A 25,531-nucleotide genomic window follows, 5' to 3' on the forward strand; every position below is an offset into this window, starting at 1 on the left:
TAATGGAAGACCATTCAGAACACATAAATGATTCAGTCTGTTTCCTGATCTGACTTTAACAACACAGCCCATAAACTTCACTTCAATAAAGTTTCTTGTGCCACGTCTTTTCTCCCCCCCCTCCAAGAACCGAAAATGTCTTATAAAACATTTTAATGAGAATACCTTCTTGTAAGTCTCAGTTGTACTACACAAAAAATCATCAACTAAATCATTGTGACTGCCAAATGCTGTTTTAGAGAGCTTGTGTCACACTTGACCCAGAAAATCTCTAACTCGTTCTTTGTGCAAAAGAATGAACTACAATCTGTCAATACTTAGAAATCATGTTTTAAAGAGCCACAGTCAAATTTACATATAAATAATGTAGTAGGCTTCTGGCCTGTTTTAAGCAGCACTGGAAAATCTTATTGTTATAACTTCAAGACAAGAATTTATTTGTTTTTTTATATATATATTGGGTACATAGTTCAGTGTAAACTGCTGCTCTTGTTGGCCCAGTTCTGTCATGCATAGTTTTGCTCAAGATTTTATTTATGTGTTTTAAAAAAAAATCCTGCATCATAAAAACCCTTTTAATGCATTATTCCATCTTAAAGTATTACAATTAACTGTTCGCATTTAAATATTAGTAGAACAGATCAACCTGATTAATCTGATTAATATGACAAAATATAATATTTAATGTAGTCAAACACTCATATGCCCTTTAATTAATTATTTTACTGTGAAAAAAGGGAAAAAAACAGTTCATTCACTTCACCGGTCACCTGATTACCAGTTAGATAATGTATTTATTTTCTCACTCCATGCACTGTGTTCAGAACCTGCTAAGACTGCATAATCCTTCAGGTCATGTCACTGATTAGAAACAATACACAGATACTCCACTTTTAATAAAAGTAATCAGTAAGCTCTAATGGAATCCATTTTTTAAACAAATCCTAACCATAGGTATCACCTACAAACATAACATCATTCTCTGGAGCCATAGCACTGCATTTCTCTAAGAGCCAAATTCTGTCTCACAGCTTCCTCAAATCTTTACTCACAACACATGGGACACAGAGAAAGCAGCCCTGCATATGCATTTCAGTCAAATTAGAAGCAACGGGGAGAATAATAAGCCATAGCTGTCAAGACTGGGATTCAAGAAGATTCTTGGCTGATGAGTCATTGCTCAAATTGCTTCTTCCCACAGCTGGAGGATCAGGCACACAGCTTGTTGTGAATAATGCTGTTTTAGAAATGCACTGTGAATATGACAAATATGAGTTTTTGGCAGCACATTTTACAGACTAATTATTAGTAGAGCTCCACGTGGAAAACATGGATTGAACTTCAGGTTTACACATTTTTGTTAACTCCTAATATTTATTGATAATTCATTAGATTTTTCAGGACTGAAATCTGATATGAAAACTGGTCTGACCAAGTGCAGTCAGCATCAATAGATTCAACAGCATTTAAAGAACTGGACAAGAAGAGTGATTTTAGGGCTTTGAAAGCAACAAATTCACCTTAAGGAACACTAAATGACATGGAAACACTACAAACCAGATTCAACTAGACATAGAACTATATAGAAGACTCACAGAATGTACACAGAACTAGAAATGTCCAGTGGGAAAACACTAGTGGGTAAAAAGTTCATTCACTGACATGAAAACAGTGCAGAAGGAGAATTCTGAAAAACTTTATTAAAAAAAGGCTGAATGATTTGGGGAAAATATCTAATTGTGATATCTATTTTTTTCTGACAAATAATATGACTGCAATTTAAATGGTGATTATTTTCTATAAATTAGGTTGTAATTTCCCCAAGAAAACCAGCAGATCCATTTTTTTTAGCTTGAGGCTTGCTGTGATTGTGTTGTACACAGCACACGGGCATTTGCCTGCTTCTGATTAGTCTAACTCATCTACAGGCAGTTCACAAGCTCCATGTTATTAGGTTAAATTTCCCCACTTAAAACTTGATCGTATAGGCTCTTAAGATTATAAGATTGCATTTCTTGAAATTACAATAAAAATAATTAACCTTTCAGTCTAATTTTACAACTAAATCTGTGAAATCTAAAAACTGTGAGGGAAAAAATCTTTAGAATAGGATGCAGCACCCAGCCCAATTAGCATAACAATTACAATTACAGTTAGCTAGCAGGCTGAGCGTCTCCGTTGGCAAACACACAGCTGCTCTATCTTAGCAAATCTTAGTAAGAAAAGACCAAACTTACACAGAAAGTTTGTGTTTTTATGGTACACTGTAAAACTCTCCAAAACAGTCTTGTTTAAATTTTTTGTACTATAAGTAAGGCCCCATTGATTTCATTTTAATTTTTCACCAAATTCATGTTTTACTTTTTCCACTTTTACTTATTTTATTTTAGATTTATTTTTCTGCCATCTAGATGTTTACAGTTTTGCCTCCTTGGAAGGCAAAATTGGTGATACAGGTTAAAGAGCACATCTGTATTTCTATAATAAAGAAAGAACAGTAATGAACAAAAATTGTAAGGTCAAAATTACTGAAATAAAGAGTTGTAAACAAGAATAAACGGTGCAAGCTTTAATTCTTCTAAAACTACTAGTCATTATTCTTTGAAGTTGCACTGTGCAGCTACAAACTGAGCTTAAACAGTCCCCATTTCCTTGATGGTTTTGATGTTTCTGTTGGCTATTGCTTCAACATACTTTAGGCCTGCTAACCCACTGGAACAAAACTACCCTGCCACATTCACACAGTGAACATATTTAGCAAGGTAAGTACACACTATTGCACCCCTCACTGCAAGAAACTCTTAAAGCAGATGTGTGAAAAACAGTTAATGAGGGACTTCTAAAATTGCAATTCTGGGCGTTTATAGGGAAATTACGTTTTCAAGTGTGAATTCCAAGAACTCAATTCAGAACAAGGAATAGATAGAGCCCAGTGTTGACATCTAAACCGAAACCTCCTCTGATTTATTAATTTATGTAGCCAAAACATAAAATCCTGCACATTCATGTTCACAGATATCACGTATTTACACAGAGGCTCCTTTCACACACCGTATTGCCAACTGAATCTTGAATGAAGACTCCAATTGTCAATGCATTCTCATTATGCCTCTATTGTAGGAATTCCCTGGCGGTTCTCCAACAACGTCTCTCAATGCAAGAATTGTTAGGGTGCAAAGAATCCAATAGGGAATTCCAAAACATCTCCTCGCGCCGATGTGTGGTAGAGGCCAATGGAAATGCTTTTCATGCTTTGCACGATTCAGAGCATCAGCTCGTGTGTGGGGTTGAGGGAGGGCTCCTGTAATTAATGGACATGCAGACTGGAATGACAAAGCCCTCATTGCTATACAAAGCATCCTCAGCATTCAAAGCTTTGGGTTAGAGGTCACCCAAGGCTTTGTGTGTGGCATCAATGGTTGTTGAAAAGACAATAAACCCTTTGATATAACCATAAATTTTTCACAGTTGAGAGGGTGAATTTAAGCTTGGATTAGTTTGGCAAATGTAGCAACACATAAAAAGAAGGAGAAATGTTGATTTGGAGAATCTGGGCAAGCGTTAAAGCTTGTTCATTCTCCTGACAAGCAGACGTTGAAGATAAATGCATTGCTTCACTGGGTTTAAACGTATCAACCATGATAAAAATATTGAAAAGATCTCTCAAGCCTTACGACACGCAAAAATAAAATGTGTCTGATCTGCTAACTGCAAAACGAGCTTGAAACAAATAATGATCCAAGTAGTTCAAACTAAGACCACTTCAACTCTGCCTGTCTTTAAAATGGATAGCCAGTAAAAGACGCATTCTGGCTTACTACCCTATTTTGACCACAGGTCTGACCTCAGCTAAAGAATACTAAAGTAAGATACAGAGAATGTTGTTCTCATCATGGTAAGGACAACGTTACCGGAAAGTCTGATACATGCAACTGAACAGCACCAAACAAAAACCAGTTTAACTGCTGACACATCATATCTCCCTGGAAGGGAAGCAAAGGACAGATGAAACACTGAGCATGGCATGCAAATACTTGCACCTGAGGGTGAGTAAGCAGTCATTGCACAGCACTTCTCTGACTCTCTTCTCCTTGCTCTTGCAGCTTATTTGGTCAGGCTGCAATGCGACGGGCTGAGTGAAACACAATAAATCTGCCCTGCCCAAACTACCCCAGGGCTCAAGCTCAATTCAGCTTCTCCAAAAGCAATCTCACAGTCCAAGTAATGCATCTCCTCCACTCAACACAGCATGCAGGAAACCATCAAACATACCAAAGCTGAGCTGAGTCAAGAGCATCATTCAAGTGCAAGGTTTAGCAAAATCTGACCAACATCTGAGCGGAGAACCTCTATAAGGTTACAATCAAGCAAGACTACTTTCTTCTCCATTAACACTATAAACAATGATTGGGCCTACAAATTTAGGCAACTGAACTTCTGTAGTAGTGCAATACTAATAGGTAAAGCTCCCAGCTTCCAGAAAAATGTTAATAAAACATGCATAGAAATGCGAGATGCAAACAAAAAACAACTAACTTCTACTCAAATACAGGCTTCCCTGAAACAAAGTGGAGTTCCCGTTTCAGCATGTGCAATAATGAGATATTTGAACTAGGGATGTACATGATAAACCTATTACCCATTAACCAACAAAGAACTGTTAGAACAATGTTATTGGTTAAAAAAGTTTATCTAATTTAATTGACAACAAACAACAGTTCCAATCTGAATAGGCCAGTTAATCATTCAGTTTGAGGTACGATTATGAACCATACTCATGAGGGCACTGTAGCAACTGGCTGTGCTAGATAGGCCTACTAAAAATGAAGCTCACATCTAAAAAAAAGTGGTGTTCCCGATCACTGTTCAAGAAGATGATAGCACAAATACAGCAATATACCACACCAAAATCAAACATCTGCAAGTGAGAAGACAACAAGTTTATCCATGTTCTCCAAGAGAAAGTGTGAGGCATGGTGGCCTGAGGGAATCTCACACGGGTATGCAAAATTATACAGAGGGATGAGGTGGAAGACAACAGAATTTACATTCATTTTCACTTAGGCTAGTAAAGAGTGGTAAATGTAACTTCAGAATATAGAACTTTAAGCAGCCTATTATTATATATTCCAGTCATTTCACCAAATGTTTAGTTTTGGGTTATGTAATCATGAACACATAGTCGCCAGCCTTTTGGTTTAAACAAAACCAGGTTCTTATGTAGGGTACAGTTGATGCGGATTTAGGCCGTTTACTTCACATACACTCTTATGCCTGATACCACCTATCAGTACTACATTCCATGGTCCACATAAGGAACACTTTCTAATAGCATTTCTTGTTTACTTTTTGAAAGTATTTAACAACAGTTTTGAACGCGGCTCAACCAATCAGATTTCAGAACTGGAGCTAACTGCTTTATAAACAATATATTAATTTTACGCTTGCTGGTTAACAGCTAATAAGTAACGATCATTTGATAGTTGGTTATTGGTCAAAAGCATGTGCCAAAATGTACATCTCTAAATTAAACAGAAATAGGCTGCATGGAAGCATTGAGTTACAATTTTTGTACCTCTTGAGACCCTCAAGACTTCTGAAATACAGTAATTTAGAGCGCTGAAACAAAAACGTAACTTTATGTTCACAACAATAACTAAGTTTGGAGAAGAACAGCCCAATGGCCCAGCATGAAAGTGGATATCTGTTGTTATGGGTGTGTGAGCTACAGCAGCACAGGAAATTTCAAAATTGATGGCAAGATGAATGCAGCAGATTATCTGAAAATCTTAGAGGAAATTTTGCATGCTTTAGCCTGGAAGCTGCACATGGGGCACATTTGGACTTTACAAACAAGGCCAAGCCCACTGACTTCAAAACCATTGCTTTAAAAACACTTCAAAAAGGCAGTACATGCAAGGTATTGTTATTATTATTAATTTTGATTAATTTTGATAATAATAAAAATGACTGATTAATGATTATTATAATGAACATTTATGTGATGGATAGCTTTATCTGAGCACTATGCCTGCACAATAGAGTGATGCAATAGGATACTGTTGATGACTGAAAAGTAACTAACAAGTAATTATAAAAACATTTTAATTACAATACTACAAAGGTATCTACAGCTGAACTCCAGAGTGACTCCGCTATAATGACATAAAACACCTTTTTTTTAATAAAAAGTACGTGGACAGCCTTAGGTTTCTCCAGCAGGGAGCGGTTTTAGCATGCAAATCACCACGAATCTGCACCAGAAGAAATGCATGTCTGCAGAACCTTCCATTAAAGGACAGGTGAGGTTGTTTTCAAAAGATGTTGGTATACTCAGTATTATATTATTTAAAATCTAAGTTTTATTAAAGATTGTTAATTAAAACAGGCAATGTTAAAAAAAAAGAAAAACAAAAACAAAAACAAAAAATAGAATAGAAAGTATGTCCAAGTTGCCTCATACTGTGTGAATTGGTTGGTTGGGTGGGAAATAGTGTGGGTTTGGGGAGGGATATAATCAATAATTGTGATCTTAATTAAAAAATACCATGCTAATTATTTTCAGATATTTCCCAGACCTATTCAGCACTTTTGCTAAATACAAGAAAAGGTGTTTTGTATGGTAACTCATATTTTCTGACAAATTCAGCCAGGGGTATGTAAACTTATAAGCAGAACTGAGAACATAAGAGAACATAATTCTATGCCTGTGCAAAATTCCCAATTCACTGGCCTGAAACAACTTTACAATTCAAACACATAAGCTTACTATAAGACTGTAAAGTTCTAGTAAGAGAGGGTAAGGCTAAGGGACATTTGTGCGACTCTTATTGATCGCTACATCTTATTAGCTGATTTTCTTGTTAACGGACCTTCAAAACAGGCACTAGCAAAGCTATCTGTTTAATCTGAAGCAACAGTTAGACTGTGGAAAAAGACTGCTGGCTTGATTCATGTCACCCAAGCTAAATTTGCATAAGCTTATCCTCTGACCAGGATCTAAGGTCAGAAAGGCTGTTTTGATCTCAGACAATGCATTTAATCTCTACTGGTCTTACGATATACTAGGCCAGTCATTAAAATTTACTTTTCATGATAAAATAAAAGTATCTACGAACTTTAAACATTATCACTAGGCCAAATATTTCAGATTTTTGTACATTTCACAGAGTAGCGCAAAAACCTAGGGGCATTCATCATGCACACAAGAAAAAATGCAAATAGGGCAGATACTGGAGTACTTCTAAACAGGAGCAAAGCTGATATCTGCAGCTGCACAAATGTTAGGCCACAGTTTGTAAACAACCTTGCAACTGAAAGTGTTCAACAAAATCAGTGCCACACACAGCAGCACTGGCAAAGTTTACATCAGTACAGAATCTGACTATACTCAAAGATATGTGTGTGTGTGTGTGTGTGTGTGTGTGTGTGTGTGTGTGTGTGTGTTTTGTGGGCAACATCTCTGTTAGTGAGCTGCCAATGGTATCAAAATCATCAAGTTTCACAAATACAGATTTACTGAATCCAATTTCAATGACAGCATATAATAACTGAGAACTAGAGGCTGTATTAAATTTCATTAGCATCACTGCACTAACACTGTTGCTACTATCATTAACATTAGGCTATATAATTCCTAAAAAAAATCTGTTCCAGGAAAAAAGCAACATGACCATTTTGTAAATATATAAAGAAATTATGAAAGCAGCTAATTAAACTCTGGTTACTAGTGTAACCCACTTATAGCTCCTTACATATAAATGCAAAACAGGCAAAAAATAAGCATGTCATCAAGACAGGCATTACCGCAATAACAAGCATTTCACCCACATTCATTAAAAGAGTGTGCTGACAAAGTATGTAAGGCAGAGCTTAATGTACTATTCCACATTGAGTGCCTGAGCCAAAGAACAGATGAGCTTATGAAAAAACGCTTTGATCTTTCTGCCTGTTGGGGAAAGAGGATCTAACTTCATTCTACAGAAAATGAATCTGGACAGGCAGCCACGGAGAACTTTGGATCAGGCAGGTTTAAACAAAAACAGTCCTTAAAATCACATGTACACCCTGATAAAATGTAATTATCATGATGCCAAGTAGCATAGCTCCTAAAACACTTACTATCTTACCAGCAAACCACAGGCCAAATTTCCAACATTCATTATATTTTGTATGACAAAATTAGCACCTTTTAAAAAATAAATTGTTTTACACTGGGAAACAGTAATGGAAGAAGATATCCAACAATGAGAAATGTTGTTCTACAACACTGATTACATGCAAAGGAGTGCAAGCTGATGTGAAACAACATAGTTGCACGGCCTCACCAAGAAACTATGAAACACCCATAAAACATTTTGACTAGGGGTGCATAATATGATATTTATAAATATCATGATAAATTCTATCGCATTGCAACACAACATGCCTCTCTGTGCTTACAAGTCAGTACTTACAGTATTTGGATATTGTCAGACCAACTGCATGTCTCATTACCCAGAAAACTTGATTAGTCCTGTTTAACTGGATTTAGAGCAGAAAGCTGAATGTGAATCTCTAAATAAAAATCATTGCATTCACAGTTCTTTTCCCCACAGGCTGCCCCACCTTTTCAATTATCAAAGAAAACTAAACATTGCGATGCATGTTGTGTATTGTGAACATGGTCTGAAGTTGAGATGATTTTGCCATATCATTCAACCCTAATTTTTTTATTTACACTGAGCAGAAACATAAACTAACCTAATACACAAAAGGTGGCCGTAAAAGCATCAGGAATAAAGCCATCGCTTCTCACCAGCTGAGAGAAAATGAATAAACCAGTGGCTCTTCACTGAGTTATCATACTCAGTTTTCCTATCTCTATTAATACAATAGCATCAAGCCTTTCTGTGGCAAGAGCACAAATAAAAGAGAAATGACACTTTTCACATTTTCAAGTTTAGCCTGTCACAGTATTTGACAGAAAGGATATTTTCTTCATAAATCTCTCAGCCGTCACTTTACCACCACCTTAGGTGTGGCAATAAAGAAAAGGAGCGCATAACAATATGTGTCATTGAAGGGCAGGGCATTTTATATCATTATACACACCTTTCAAACACAGAATCAGGACAATTCTAGCGTTAACATTTCAGTATTATAAATGTGCTATTTACGGCACATTGTGTACAGGTATTTTGAAAGCTGATGCCATGATAGATTTTGTCTGGGAAAGCATGCAACAATTGTGGACATGGTTCTGCCAATGGAATTTAAGCCAAGAACTCTTTACAAAGGTTCAGAGCATGTACAAAAACAGAGCTACGCTGTTTGTTGGTGAACAAGGCGAATCTTAGACCAACATGCTTTGTTGTCCAGGGAAACACCATTTTCTCTGGGGATTGTGAATATTTTCATTACACTGTGAGCCAGTTAAGTTCCTGTCTTTGAAATATTGATGCAGGAGCACAAAGTGCTCCAGCACACAGAGGGAGAAAGGAAGACCTGAGCAGTGGTTTGTGGGGCTGCAAATTGACTCAACATTAAATGCAGTCAAACTGCTGTCTGAGATGATGCTGAGACAGGTTTATTAGTTAAAGATTAATGATGATGATTTTTGAAATGATGTTTGAAAATGATAAAACGTTTACTTATACTTTACTTTACTTATACTATATTTGTGAGGTAGAAAGGTTTTACTCAGTTAAATGTTTGTCATATTTCTAAACATTTCACTGCATTCTATTCTGCTGGGATGACACTTGATCTGCTTTGCTCTCTCTCACACCTCTCACTTTCGAGTTCTCATTTTATTTTACACCAAAAGGATCCATAAAACAGCTGTCTGACATATGTAGTTCCCAGTGCAGATCTCAGTCACTCAGAACCTGAGTAGTTTTTTGACCACTACTTGACCCTACTCAACTGATTTACTGGTTGGCTACATTTACTTCTACTTGAGTCATCATACTCTACCCACCTACATGGCAATATGCTCATGGTTCTGTCATAGAGTCAATAAACGCTTTCATTATAGGCCTTGGGAATGTGATGTCATAACACAGTGCTCCGCCATGGTGGCAGGGTTTGTCAGTCCAGGGTGGTGTCGAACAGTTGAAAAACACAAACGTTTCTATCTGCTTTCCTTGATTTTGGCTGATCTGTAGCTTATGGTCTTGCTAAATATGTTTGCAGAGCTGACTAGCGTGTAGATCTACATGACTAACAGATCACAGATAAGAGCCAAATCAAGAAACAGATCAGATAGGAAGGTTTAATCGGCTATTCAGACGCAGCTCTAGTTAAACAGCACATATGAAGAATCGCAGCGAGAGTGTGCATAAAGTTTAAGCTCATTTTATACTCTAATCATATAGATTTAATGGGATAAAACTTTTAACATTATTTAGTGGATTTATCAAAGGTTGGAAACAGCTAACTTTACAAAAACACTCCATAGGCGCCAGGATGAAACCGCTGCTCCTTTGAAGGTGGAATGGATAAAGGAATTAGAAGCTGGTGAGTAAGTAGCAAATCTCAGCATTGTGGTAACATCTGTAATTATATTATTACCATTACCAATCAACCAAACTAAGGATTTAATGTGATTTTCAAATATTTATGTGTTGAACATATCTGGATTCTACAAGTCAAAGTGCACATGCTACACAGATGGTGTAGTAAAGTATGCTAAATAGTAATGTTACAAAACAAAAGTAAATTAGAGTTGGGCAATACGACAATATCATTATTGTGATAAATTACATCACAATATGTCATAATATGCTTTTCTGAGCATATCATGGATATCATCAGTACTTAAAACACCTCCCAACTGCATGTTTGATTAAAAAGAGAGTATAATCAGTCCTGTTCAATGGGATTTAGTGTAGCACGGTGTGTGAAATGTTGAATACAAGCAATCGGGTTTACAGTTTTTGACAGTATTTTTAAAATGTGGCACTGCATTGGCTGTTATAACTTAGCAGATTTCAGTATTATAAACATGGTGAAATACCGTGTATCGTAAAAAAGCTTCCTAAGTATCACTATGACACATTTTGCCATAGCGCACACCTCTGGTGCAAATAAGCTCTTATAAACTATATAAAAGAGTTCTGATCACTGACAGCGTTTCCATGCAAGACAGTAGCTAAACGTAAACGTTGATTTTTTCGATTCTGTATTAAAATCGTTACATCCTTATGAGGTAAAGTTATTATTGAAAACACAAAGTAACGTTACGCCAGTCACAGGGGATGTTAGCTAGGTAGGCTGCCAACTTTTTCATTCAGCAATTCAGAACCGAAGAATACACGTTTACATTCATTAAGTCTGGACAGACTGACTCATCAACGTGAACCAGAGACTAGCAGCAGCAGCAGCACCACCAGTCGAAGCTAGCTAGAACCTAACCTTCTTATCTTACTTAACTAGGTAAATTACACCAGCATGAGCGTCTCCGTATGAAAAGCAGTCAGTCTAACGTAGTTTGAATTTGAATGGTCGCACAAGCTCGTCTGAATCAAGTACGGCACTTCCACACAGAAACGAGGCGACAGCCAGCCAGCCAACGTTAAATAAAGTCGCTACTCGCTAGCCTACTTACCGGTGTCCTATCAGTGGGGTATTTCGATGTGACTGTCGCCTAGCAGTGCTGCTCCTCCGTCTGGTGCCGGTGGTCTTCCACAGACTCTGCACAAACCCAGCCGAGGAACCCGCCACACCACAGTCTCATAGTAAATCAAGATAATCAATAAAACCCCATCGAGACCGGTTCCTGTCGCCAATGTATCACATGTAGAGGGAAAAAAATCGGGTCAAAAATAATATCCGCGTGCAAATAGTCGTTTCGTGGCTAGTGCTGAGCCGCTAGCGCAGACAGACTGGCTAGCTTTGTGGTTAGCTTCCACCAGCCAGCTGTTTGTGCTGCGCTTCCTGTGGTGTCTACGTGCGGAGAGCTTTGAATTAACTTTCAGAAACGACAGCCTGTACCTTTCTGTTTCTTCACCGGCGTGTATCTTTTTTCTTCAATGCAAAAACGCGGCTCGCATAAACAAACGCCGTTGTCAGGAACAATCCGCGCGGAGAGCCACGCGCACCGCCACTCGCAGCGGAGACTTTCCCTCAACATTCGAAATCGTGAGCGCGCCTGTGGGGTTTGGGGGGGGGCGGTGCGGTGGGGCACTCTGTGCGCGCCGCCGACGTGACGTGAGCGCGCAGGGTGATTAGAATGGCGCAGATGTCCGTACAGTGGCGCTCAGCGGTACGCGTTATTTTTAGCGCGCCGTGCAGCCCAAAGCCGAGCCAAAGCATTTCTAATCTGAACACTTTCTCTGCGTGGAATTATGGGACACTTAGCCATCATAATTAGGCTGGACTAACAGCTGTTTATAGTTTGCTGATTTTTTAAATACATTTTAGTGGTTGTTACACTATTTGTACAATTTACAGGTTAGTGAATATGGAAATCTCAAAATATAATAGTTATAAGTTAGTAAAAGTTAAAATATTAAAATGCGATAGGCCAACATTTTTCTGAATTTCGCAAGTCTGAGTAGGGAGGGGGTTTAATTCTATGATTTTAAAGGTAATTTTATGAAAATGAAGATGAAGAATAAGAAGATAAGAATTTTATTTAAAGGAAACTGTAATGTGCACTTTCACTTTAATAAATTTGTATTATTTGCCCAGTTAGACATTTTAAAGGCCAGCTTCCCAGACAAGGAGTAAAGGAGAACGCCACCAATTTTTTCAAAATGTCTGCATAATTAAGGATTAAGATGTGAAATACACCGTTCTAGAGAAACTTACACTACCTACTCTAGAGTGAGAAATGTTCACAGTGGTGGTGATAGGAACCAGACGTCTGAAGAGTTTAACACTTCTAAAAGCTCCTTCACAAAAAAGTTTTTACACAATTTGGTTATGAATACGCTGCCTAATGCCTGAGACATTGTTTTACAATAGTTTTGTGATAAAGTTTTGGCCTAAAACATTTTATTAATCCATTTCTTTTAATCCATTTATGGCAGAGGTGTACATGCAGGGCGCTGTAAAACAAAATAGTCAGATTTACCACTATTTTACCATCTTTAAGGGAAACCCACCCTAAGACTGCAATAGCTTAAATGGTCCAGATGAATGAATGAAATGGAATGAAAAGAAATTAGCCTATGTATTATTACAAAATGTGTTCAAATTAATATGGATAATAGGAAAAGGTGTTACTTTACTACTAAAATAACAGTTTCATTGTACAAATGTTAGGACTAGATATAATAAACTATAATGAAGGGAAAACCTAGGCTGATATGTATGTATTTGTGAATGTACATGCAGTTTGTTTTATATGGTGGCCATGGTCAACTATGTACCACATATATTTTGAAATATACTCACTAATATATTTTGTTTGAAATTAAATTTGATACCAATAAAATCTGAAAGCATCAAAACAGTGAAACCTGGCCATTTTGTAGTCTTGAGGTGTGCGTAAGGGTCAATTTTGTTATTGAAGTGTAGATGATTCTTCACATTAGGAGATATGGGATGTTAAAATTTTGAGAGAACATTTTGGCTGGAGCTTACATAACAAATGTAAATACTACAGTAGCCTAAGAGTAAACACTCACTGCAGTCAAAAATGTGCAGGAAGGAATGACTCAAACAAATATTGTGCTGGACTAAACAAATCAAAAGTACAGAAAGAGACATTGTTTTACAATAGTTTTGTGATTAGGTTTTAGCCTAAAACATTTTATTAATCCATTTCTTTTAATCCATTTATGGCAGAGGTGTACATGCAGGGAGCTGTAAAACAAAATAGTCAGATTTATCTCTATTTTACCATCATTAACATTCAATTTAAAAACTCAGACTTGTAGGTTCACGGTGGTTTTCGATAGTGAATAAAAGGGCTATATTTGTGTTGTAGACATTGTGACCCCTGGTTACTATCACTGCCATTGTAAAGACGTCTGACAACTGTGAATGACTTTGTTTACATCGCAACGACAGAATGCAAAAAAATTGTAAATTCAGTGGAATTTCCCCTTAAACCCAAGCCTATGTTCTCCTTTCAGTGGTGCATCTCCATTCAGATGGGTGTGTATTCTCAGACTAGGCTTAATCCCTTTAAGGGAAACCCACCCTAAGATTGCAATAGCTTAAATGGTCCAGATGACACTCCTGAATAATGTTGAATCTTTATTATTCTTTAGGAGCATTTAGCCTCAGTATTGGTGATAAAACACCTCCTTTAAAAAAGACAAGGCAGAAAATGATCAACTCTATGTTATTATATTTACATTTGTTTCTTAAGATTTTTCCCTGTTCTACACTGTTGTTAAAATACAGTCTAAGATTGTATGAGATTATGAATTATTATAAAGGCTCACACACATAAGCTTCTGTTTTGATTCTTTTATTATATCAAAATACAAAACATTTCTGAAGCAGAGTAAAGGTTACATGACACTATAGCATCTGAGCATGTCAACTCAATGAGCTTTGGAGCATGTGAAATAAAGGTAAACTCAGCATTTCTGAAGTAATAGCTCTTTCTTTATCAGGGCTACAAGTTTCAAATTACATGCCACGGTATGAAATTATAAGTCAATATGACTGACCCCAGTGACATTCCCACAGTCTGAGTCACTCCAGGCTACTACTGCACTGACACAGCTGACTTAAAATACATGAGCTTTCATTTTTGATAAAGGAGGGATTTCAATGACGAAATCTTTCATTCTTCACATTTTTGCCCTCTCTTTACTGTTTTCACTAACCGAAAGAAGGTGGAGAAAGAATGGTTACAGAAATGGCCTTTTGGCTTGACCTTAATTAACTGGCTATGTCAGCCTGCACAGAACAAACAGATGGAAAAAAATGAAAAAAATGCTGCTCAAAGTATAACAAAAGGCAAATCTTTGCGGTCTATGCAGCTCCACAGCATTTTGTTTACCATATATCAACTTTTCTCCATTTAGATTGGAATGAAAAGAAATTAGCCTATGTATTATTACATAATGTGTTCAAATTAATATGGATAATAAGAAAAGGTGTTACTTTACTACTAAAATAACAGAGTTTCATTGTACAAATGTTAGGACTAGATATAATAAACTATAATGAAGGGAAAACCTAGGCTGATATGTATGTATTTGTGAATGTACATGCAGTTTGTTTTATATGGTGGCCATGGTCAACTATGTACCACATATATTTTGAAATATACTCACTAATATATTTTGTTTGAAATTAAATTTGATACCAATAAAATCTGAAAGCATCAAAACAGTGAAACCTGGCCATTTTGTAGTCTTGAGGTGTGCGTAAGGGTCAATTTTGTTATTGAAGTGTAGATGATTCTTCATATTAGGAGATATGGGATGTTAAAATTTTGAGAGAACATTTTGGCTGGAGCTTACATAACAAATGTAAATACTACAGTAGCCTAAGAGTAAACACTCACTGTTACTGCAGTCAAAAATGTGCAGGAAGGAATGACTCAAACAAATATTGTGCTGGACTAAACAAATAAAAAGTACAGAAAGTCCTGGAGAACCAGTTAATAAACAGTAAACATTTCAAGAAAAACAAAAGCCATTCTTTCTCTCTGTCTTTCTTTTTCTTGCATAATCTGCAATACAAATGATTTATTCCTATTATCAGGCCTACACAGAGTACGTGTTCTTTTCGTCACTGACAGGCTTGTTTGCAGCAGTTTGCAAGTTCCACATCTTCTTTCTTGCTTTCATAGCACATTTGTTACACGTCATTTCTAAGACTGCAGTAACAGAAGTTTCTCTTTTGTATGAAATATCATTCACAAATACTTTCAGCTAGGTTTCCGCTTTAATCTGCAGATGTAAGTGTGATGCGTACCACGGGGATATTTCATAAGTGACAGAGTGCTTACAATGAGTGTGAACCAGAATCATCTCTTGTCTAGACCACAGAATGGATCAGAAATAGCACCAAGTCATAATGTGGTCGATGGTATAGCTGAGAAATATGCACCACACTGATGTTTCTAGAAAAGGTTACTGTGAGTTACTACAAAAGCAGTTTGTAACATCTGCTGTATCTCTAATAACCACACTTTCGCTACCACTGCAGCAGGGGAAAAAACAAAACAAAACATACATTTTTCTTTCATAAATAAGACATCTAACTTGGAATACACTTTCTTGACTTTTTATCTTAATACAAAAGTAAGATTTTCCCCGATTTTCTTTTTATATTTGTAGCTATAAATATCTGTCATTTATACATACAGTACACTGCCAAAATATCTCTACTTGTACAGTCTGCTTACTAGAAGAATACATATTACACATATCTTGCACTGTGCTGCTATACATATTGCATGTGCCCCACACCTCCCATCCGTCAAATGCCACTGAAGTCAATGGGATGAGACACAGTAATCCTGTGTAGACCGGTCATTGACTTAAACAGCATTATAGGACAGCAATGCATCGCTGAAATGTTTGTGATAAAGCAAAGAAAAAACATTCTGCAGGTATATAAACTGGTGAATAGTATAAGCTAACATTACAATGCAAAGAGTGAGACAGTTCACAGTTCAGATTCTTACACAAATGGGTACTGATGGCACAATAAGTAACTTTCTTATGCTGTTTGGGCCATTTAGAAAGTGTTGCAAAACAAAATGTGCTATAAATCTGCAAAAAGAATGTCTAATATTGTAGTCTAATTTATGCATCAGTCTTAAAATACTATTCCGCAATGTCAATGAATTAATTCAAAATCAGCCATACATTTTACCCTCACATAAGAAAAAACAAAGCATGTTTATGACATTTTGCAAGAACACTTTCAGACACCTGCATTTGTGCACTATCATAATTCATCTGTACTATAAACATCTCTCAACATGTATTGCTAAAAGCAGAGCTGCATATGAAAATGAAATTAATGAAACGCTACGCACTACAAGCAAACAACTTCTTTCCCCCCCAATAGTAGATACCGCCATCCACTTTGGTTTGTAATGAATCTTTCTTTTTAATCACTGTGTCGACTCTTTAGCTAATTTGTAACATCATCATTCACATTGTAAATATCTCAAAGTGAGGGCCTGCTACATATTTCACTATACAGACCATAAAATTACTCTTTTATCACTCATCCATCAATATCCACAGTGTGCAACAATATCTCATATACAAAAAATATATATTGCAAGATGTTTTCTTTATTTACACCTTTTGACAAAAGTTCTATTGTTTTGTGTTGTGTATGTGTGTCTGCTGTACGCTGTTGTCCTGATAATTTCTGTGTATTTCCTGCAAGTGCCATTTTAGGACAGGTTGTTCCATACCCCCCTCCCTCTTTTTTTCTCCACATTGTGCTGATAGCGCCTCCCTCTCTCTCTCTATCTGAAAATGTACATCAAAATGATGAGCAGCATGATACTCCTTTGAATCCCTGATGTTCTTTAAGAGGTCAACTTTTTGAGGAATAGTTCAGCCATGCATGCCACTGTTGCCAACAACAAATGGAAGCTCATCACCATTTGGCATGAGGTCATTTGCTCATTTGGTGACTATTCACTTTCATCATTAGCAATGTTAGCATTGCTGACTGAACAGGCAATTTGCACGTTTGACATTTGTGTTGATTTCAAGAACTAGCCAAGCATTATACAGGTGTGGTTAATTTTCGATAAGATATACAAATGGTTTATCGCAGTCGGGAAATTTGTAGTCTTTACAGATAAAATAAAGCCATAAATATGTCATGGCTGATGTCATATACTGTCATGAGTTGTCATGACAGATTTTGTTCGATGTCATGCAACCATTACTGGTAATTGTCATGACCGATGCCATAATGTAAAGCTTATGTCACATGCTATACACGGTTAGCTCTTATGAAATCACACATTGTTACATCTCTTATGACAATTACCTTTAATGATAACATGACACTGGACATCTAGCATGACAGCATATGACCTCTGCATGGTATAGCTATGTCAACATCATGTAGCAGGGTTCAAATAAAGAGTTACTGAGTAACGAAACCATTTGTGACATTTACACAACTAGTCTTTACTTGCTCCAGCTGAGAAAACATGTATAACTCTAAAGAACAGCATGATTTTGTCTCCTAGTTTGCCTTTGAATGTATGTCAGATAAACTAGACCAAATCAAATCAAAACCAATCAAAATGTGGATTAAAATGTTACATGATTAAAAAAACCTAAAAACTCCCAAAAGTACTGGCTAATATGTGTGTTTATCTGCAGTTGAAAATCTTAAATCTACAGTATTTTGATAAAATTTTGCAATTTTGTGTTAAATTTGTGGTGGCAAAAAATAACCATAGGCAAAGTTGGCAGTTTTTTCCTCATCATATTATCTCACCTTCTCTATCATCGCTATAGGTGATCTGAAAAAACACAACAAAAAAGGAATCTACTGCGTTCAGGCAAACCAACAACAGGCAACTCTGCACTCATACTGAAACACATCTGTTCTGGATAGTAACATTTAACAAAACTGCAAAATCATGCAAAACATCTACCTGCTACTCATTATGTACATGTACGTCTGTTACAAGAATTTTACTGTCAAGTCCTTGAAAGCGTTGACTAAGTTTCTGTCAATAACAAAACGATGCTCGCAATAATATTAAAATCACTTTCAAACATTTCAGTGCCCTGATCTGAAATGAAATATACATTTGACCACTGAATATGTTGTAGATGACACTGAGGTTCATTGAAGATAATGTAATGCATCCGGTTTAATCATTAATTAGCATTTTTATGTTATATATATATATATATATATATATATATATTTAAAGAAAGAAAAGAAGTATAGTGTAGATCTAAACTAGACATATCAATGATCCATATCAATAAATGTGTAATCAATGGCAATACAGATCTGCTCATGAAATCCTCATCAAACAATCAAATTATATGCCGAGAAGTCGGTTACCTCTGAGCTACATTCTCACAAGCATGGCATCTGAAAAAATACATGGGGATGGTGGGAAAAAAGCAAAAACAAAGCGAAAAATGATCCATCCTCAATCAAAACAAAGACTCAAGCTTTACTAAGATGGTTGTTTTATTCAAAATTATGCAAACTCAAATGATGGATTGAAATGGAAAATGTTCCTCTTGAAATATACGGTCAACAATGTAGTATCATGTTTGTTCTTTGTAAACGTATAAACGCCATATAAAATAAATACAATGCAATAAAAAAATGTGTTCAACTAAATTAAAGATCACCAGCGTCATTGCCACTCTATGACGGCTACAGTGCTACTGAGTGACAATCAGTTGTGAGCTTAAGGTGTTCACTTAATCACACTCTCAAATTTCTTTTATTGCCAGTTTTATTCTACACTGTTCATGGGCCAATATTTAGTCAGCATTAAGTAGGTCTCCCAAGAGTTTCCAAACACTTCTTATATGACTGTTGCCCTGCCACAGCCTAATTACACAAGACATGATGGTGCTACAGAGAATATTGTTCAATTTGTGATAGGGCAATCATCTTCACAAGTTATGTAAAGGAAAAAATATATTTTCCACTTGAATCTGTAAAATGTACTAGATAACTAACAACAAAATATTCTATATGAGTGAATTTTTTTCAAACGCAGCATTTTTTTTTCCCTCTCTTCTTATGTGTTTCTGAAGCTTAAAAATGCTTTCATGCATTGAAACCTTCATGGAAAAAGTAATATACAAACACACAGTTAGAAACTGAATCCAAAATATGGGAATATGTTTTATGAATATATTTAGTTGCGTGCATATATTGTCCAATTTATTCAAAATTTCTAAAATTTTATCATACATTGTGCAATATATGCTATTATATACAGTCTTTTGACATAGTACAGTACATTCCTAGTATTTTGGATATTCCTCTTGATATTACTCTTTTGAAAAAGAAACAAAAAACAGAATATTTCATTTAGGTAATTAAATAGTTCTATATCTTTTACAAAGCACCATAGTTGACAAAAAATTTGCCCAGATAAATGTTTTGTAAATACTTGATGAGCACATCTTCAAACTGAACTACATGACTGACCTATTGTGAACATCTATCTAAACTTGTGTTGCCACTTCCCTAGCTTTGTGAGTAAGTCATCTAATTAGACAAGTTACTTGAATTATAAATGGAACAGCAATTACAGATATTAAAAATCAGTTCTTTGCAAAGACTGAAAACCATTCACACAACGTAAAAAGTGGCATGATCTCGAATGACAAGTGTTTAGCTCAGTACAGTATTTCTAGAAGCTTCGAATGCTGTATAACTAGTTGACAATCAATCCCCTGACCAAGGCAAAGTGAAATCTCCCATAGGATTTTCCTTTATCATCATCATGCCTACATATGGACACTTCTAGTGCGCTGGTCTCAAATAAGCAGAAAATACATCAAAGGACTTCCTGTATAACAAAGTGCAATCACAACAAAATAAAACTGCATCCGCACACCTTCCTTTCCAGCAGGCTGTTTCCTTACTTAACTCAGCCTGAGGTACAAGCCTGCTTCTTCACGTCCAGAATGTTCTCACTGTAGCTAAAAACGTAAATGCAAGTTGGTGATCACATTCAGCACCCAGATGTAAGTCAAGTATGAACGAGGAAATCCTTAACGCTTAAAAAAAATGCATTTTGATGGACATTAAACAATGGCCCTCAAGATGCCACAGCAGACACTGGTAGGTTGATCCATCATAGATGCTGGATGATGTCGAAATCCTAAAACATCAAATACTGTGGTGTTAAGGTGACAAGCAGCAGCCACGTCTACTGCTGGAAGATCAACTCAGTGAAATTAAGCATCAAGTGATTACAGTCTGAAGACTCCCAAAGTTTTGATAGCACCTGAAGCAGGCTGTTGAGAATGCCTGTATTGTACTGATTGGCCATTGGGAGGGGCTTGTTCATGAACCAATGCAATCGATTTGCAAAACCCAAACGCAGGTTAATATTCACCCTAGCTTAATGTTGGAGTTCTGTTAAGATGGCCGAAGTAGCAGCAAACCATTCAGCCAAGCTATGCCCTCGTGAGCTTTTCAACAGGGTCGGCGTAATTTGAAAATAAGCCCACAAGTGCAGCACCACCCCTGACCACCACCAGCAACATCCCCCCTTCATACACTGGCCACCAAAGTGAATGTACATGAGCCCAGATATGCCTGTCCTGACAGTGAGAATACATATTAACCGGTAGAAAAGAAGCACCCTTGGATGATAGATACACAATAAAAAACTTTGGCCACATGGGAAAGCCATGTCATCTCATAGGCATTTCCCCTAAGGTCTTTCCAGAGGAGACAGACCGGCGCTGGGGTGCTGCTTCTACTTGCAGCCAAGTTAAACCACGAAACAAAAGGCTACAAAAATGGCCCACAAAGGCAGTTGGTTTACTTTTTAATAAACTAAAAAAAAAAAAGAGAAACAAAATGGAGGCAAGCATTCAGGAGCCCTATTAAGGCCTAAATATGCCTGTTTTGGATAAAAGGGGAGTATCTTGTATAGATGAAAAAAATACTACAGTATAATATGGCACAAAATCCTATCCTCCTCACAGTACAGTACACTTAATAGTTTTATTGATTAAGGAAGCTGTAGTATTTTTGGCATTACTATAGTATGTTTTGAATAGGAGCTCACAAAATCAATAGAGACTAAATGAGCATCAATTTAAAACATTACATCACAGTGATTACCAAGGTTTTGCTCCGATGCAAAAAGTTGTCTACTGAAAAAAACCCAGAACAATGCACACATGTGGCCATAGCAGCTTCTGGTTGTAGTGGAAATTAGTCTGTGTGCATCTTTGGGTGAATGTTTTTGTTCCCTTTTCAGTATTATTTCACAATTGACAGCAAAATAGAACCTCTCTTTACTTCAGCGAAAGAAAAAGCATGAATCGTTGTGCTTTGAAAAAATGAGGCCCTCCGCCAAACTGGAAATACTGATCATTCCACGTTCCTGGAGGAGCAAATGAAGGATCCTATACTGTATGTGAATGGGAAAGACTAACAACACTGCACACACACAATGCTTATTATGTACTTGTAATACATAATACCATCATGGGCATAACAGTCAGGGTGCCTTAAGACCTGAAACGTCTCCTTTCTTTCAATGCAAATACTCAACCTAACAAGAAGCAATTCTCAGAAATGCAAAATGCCTGAAATGTACACTTGGAATGAAATGTCTGGAACTGTTTGGAGGTTTATTGAATGTTTGTCTGTACAGCAGTGTTGAGCTGATGAGTCTCGGGCGACTCTGAGGTATATTTTGTCTATGTGTGAGAACCCTGTGTTCTACTGAGACAGAGTGAGACTACTGGCAGAATGGGACAGGTGCAGGAATGTGAGGAGTCATGAAAGCTGTAAACTATATGCATGAGCCTAAACGCTGACCCTCCTCTGCTGGAAGAGGAATAAAAATCTCAGGGACTCAGGGACCTAAAAAAAGAACTGCTTAAAACTGGACCAATTCTTTATTTGAGGTAATCTTGCACTGGAGCAAAACCTTGGAACACTACCAACCAGCGATATCTCATGATAAAATAAGTGAAAAGAAAAGAGTGGAGCGGGACATGAGGTGTGGATACGGAGCGTGGCTGGCTGAGCCAAGGTGCCGGGATAACTCAGTGCAGGATCAGTGGGCTTTGGGAAGAGTGTGGCCTGGTCTGTGGGCCCTCACAGGAGAGTGGCGTGGTCCGGGTCCGCTGTGTCCATACTGGCCAAAATGGCCTTCTGGTCCTCTCGCAGCGGGCGGCGGTACAGCAGAGCAGAGAAGCGGGTGTACGGGTCCTGTCTGGTCAACTTCCTCTTCTTCTTGCGGAGGTAGAGAGCTTCTTCTGGCGGGAGGACCTGAGAGGTGTGGGGCTGCTGGGTCTGAGAGGGCGGCACACCTGCAGCCAATGAAGAGACACCAGTTACTGAGATATAGATGTGGATTAAAGATGCATCATGATATAACATGATTATATCAGTAGGAAAAAAACAATCTAAGAAGAAGGGAAAAACAGGGCAGCACACTGATGTAACATTAAGCATGGTTTGCAAGAACTAAGTGGTAACTTCACAGCTAAATGATATTTGAATTTACAATCCCGTTCCCAAAAAAGTTAGGACAGAATGCAATGATGTGCAAATCATTTAGATCTTTGTGCGCTCAGGCAGCAATGCATTGAAAACAGACACAATTATGTAGTGGATCCACAAATGCAAGTTAAAACTATACCATGCAAAGAAGAAACCATATACACAGCACCCAGAAACTCTGCTGCCTTCTCTGGGCCCGAGTTCATTTAAGATGGACTGAGGCAAAGTGGAAAAGTGGGGTTTAAATTATTTGCACATCATTGCATTTTGTTTTCATTTACAATTTGCACCGCGTCCCAACTGTTTTGTAATAATCTGACAATAGAACTCTAATAAAAAATAATCATGTAAATGTCTTTACATCTACTCCCCACAAACCTTTGCAATCAAGCTGTATTATCAACATGCTGGCAGGTCAAGCTGACATATTTTTCTCTATGATAGCTTTTCATATGGCATGAGTATTAGGGTATGGATGTCTAGTTATTTTAGTAATGACTGCATTAAACTTGATTTTATCCACTGCATGTACAGCACTCAGCTTCTATGTAAGCAACACAGATCACCTACTTGTATGCATAACTTCTGCATATCTAGGGAATATGAGGGCTGATCAGGGTTAAAAACACCCCTAGTAGGTACCGGAATGTCTTCTTGACTACTTCTGATACTGAACTTCCAGGACATCTATGCACAGGGCAAAAGTTTGCATCTTGCACATGCATACATTTAGGTAAAGTCGAGTATACTGCAGTCTTTATTATGCTTAATTACATGTCTGAAGGTCAGTGACTGAGATAATTTGGAACAGTGGCTCCCAACCTGGCCCTCAAGGCCCCCAGACGGTCCATATTTTCCTTCGCATGAGCTGTGAGGTGGGCTGGAGGAAAAATGTGGACTGTCTGGGGGGCCTGAGGACCAGGGTTGGGAACCCCTGGTACAGAGTATGATTAAGATTATTATGAATACTGGTTCTGGTCTGATACTGAAGAGTTTAAGAGTTTTAGAGAGTTAGGATGCAGAGAGTAATCAATGAAAGTGTTCCCAGAAGTGCTGCTGTTGTAGAAGTGCTGCCAAGAAGGAAGTTCAGTAATGCAACACACTAACTACTCACACCTCAGTGCTGTGCTGTTGCTGCTTGGCCACAATCAGCTGATGTATATAGACTATTTGATTGAGGCCTGCAAAACAGGATGTGCTTTGTCAAATATATGGGAAAATATAATTCCAAAACCAGGGGATCTGTGAAGAGAGAGGCTTCCTTAGAAGATTATAAGTACAGTATATGTTTGACAGTGACTATTTCAGTTTTGTGCAAGATATAGTGACGGGCATACTGCTGAAAACTGTGTGAAGACTCACCTATTTTCCTTCTGGACTTAGAGTTGTTATTGTTGACTGCAACCTTCTTGGCTTTTTTGACTCGTTGGTATCTCAGTGCTTCTATCCTCTCAGACCCTGCAGGGCCACTCGGTGTACCTCGACGTTTTCTGTGCAGAGGACAAAAAGGAGGCAGAGCTATCACACAGAGGAAGAGCTGTCCCGTGGCCCACTATTGATAAAACACTGGCCACATATGGCTTGGCCCAGTCCTTCTTAAGTTACTGCTGTGAGTGCCAAGCTATAGGCGCACCAGATTACCTATAAACCAGTCCAAGACATCCACACTGTCAGAATCGGGCAGCTTGTTCAGCATGACAATATGGAGCAAAAAGTTATTTGAGTGGAAAGAGAGGTATACTTAAAGCTTTAGACGTGTACAGTTGATTTCTCTTGAGCTACAGTATGTGTTTTTCTGCATACTCAGAGCAATGAGGAATAAATCAGTAACTGAAATTTTGAAAGCTGAGCTTGATATTACTCTGGAATGTTAACTGGACAATATATTAACTTGAAGGGGCATACCTTAGTATAACAACATAATAAGTATCTGTTTAGGGGAAAAAATTAAAGAAATTACTGAATGGTATAAAATGCAATCATACTAAGAAATAGGAAGCCTAATATTGACTAGTACAGTATCAATACTGTAGCAATAAAAGTATGTGTTTTCATTTTTTGTAATTCATTTCATTACAACATTTAGGTTGTATTCACAGTCTTCCCATCCAAATACAATATGGAGGCACTAAAAATGGCAGCCCACATACTCTGCCACACACACACACGCACACACGGCTCTGACGAGGCATGGTAAACAAGGAAAAGAGCATTATAGAGGGGCCGTCCTTCTGCCGGGGCTGCCAAGAGAAATTAAAAGCCATTAGTAGAGGGGGGAAATCACAGCTGAGCGACAAAGCATCATCAAAAATGTGTTCATAGACATGAATACTGTCTACAATGGGCTTCACCATGCTGACAGGGGGAGAGATGGCGGGAGGGGAAAATGGCTACTTGGGAACAGTCA

The 25,531-nt window shown here is 37.4% G+C and overlaps 2 protein-coding genes across 4 annotated transcripts in view; both read right to left on the reverse strand.

Moving 5' to 3' along the window:
• Window positions 1-12,111, reverse strand: part of arhgap32b (Rho GTPase activating protein 32b) — a 99,794-nt gene extending 87,683 nt beyond the window's left edge. For all 3 annotated transcript variants that reach the window (XM_036587851.1, XM_036587850.1, XM_036587849.1), the window contains exon 1: window positions 11,591-12,111. The gene's annotated coding sequence lies outside the window, so the exon portion shown is untranslated. The remainder of the gene's footprint in view (window positions 1-11,590) is intronic.
• Window positions 12,112-21,771: 9,660 nt separating this feature from the next.
• Window positions 21,772-25,531, reverse strand: part of igsf9bb (immunoglobulin superfamily, member 9Bb) — a 150,781-nt gene continuing 147,021 nt past the window's right edge. The window contains exons 20-21 of the mRNA XM_036588980.1: window positions 24,487-24,614; window positions 21,772-22,931 (exon numbers count right to left, since the gene is read on the reverse strand). Coding sequence (XP_036444873.1) covers window positions 22,717-22,931; window positions 24,487-24,614 — 343 coding nt within the window. The 3' untranslated portion in view covers window positions 21,772-22,716. The remainder of the gene's footprint in view (window positions 22,932-24,486; window positions 24,615-25,531) is intronic.

Source organism: Colossoma macropomum, unplaced genomic scaffold (genome assembly GCF_904425465.1).
Source record: "Colossoma macropomum unplaced genomic scaffold, Colossoma_macropomum, whole genome shotgun sequence".
In the NCBI taxonomy this organism is placed as follows: Eukaryota; Metazoa; Chordata; class Actinopteri; order Characiformes; family Serrasalmidae; genus Colossoma; species Colossoma macropomum.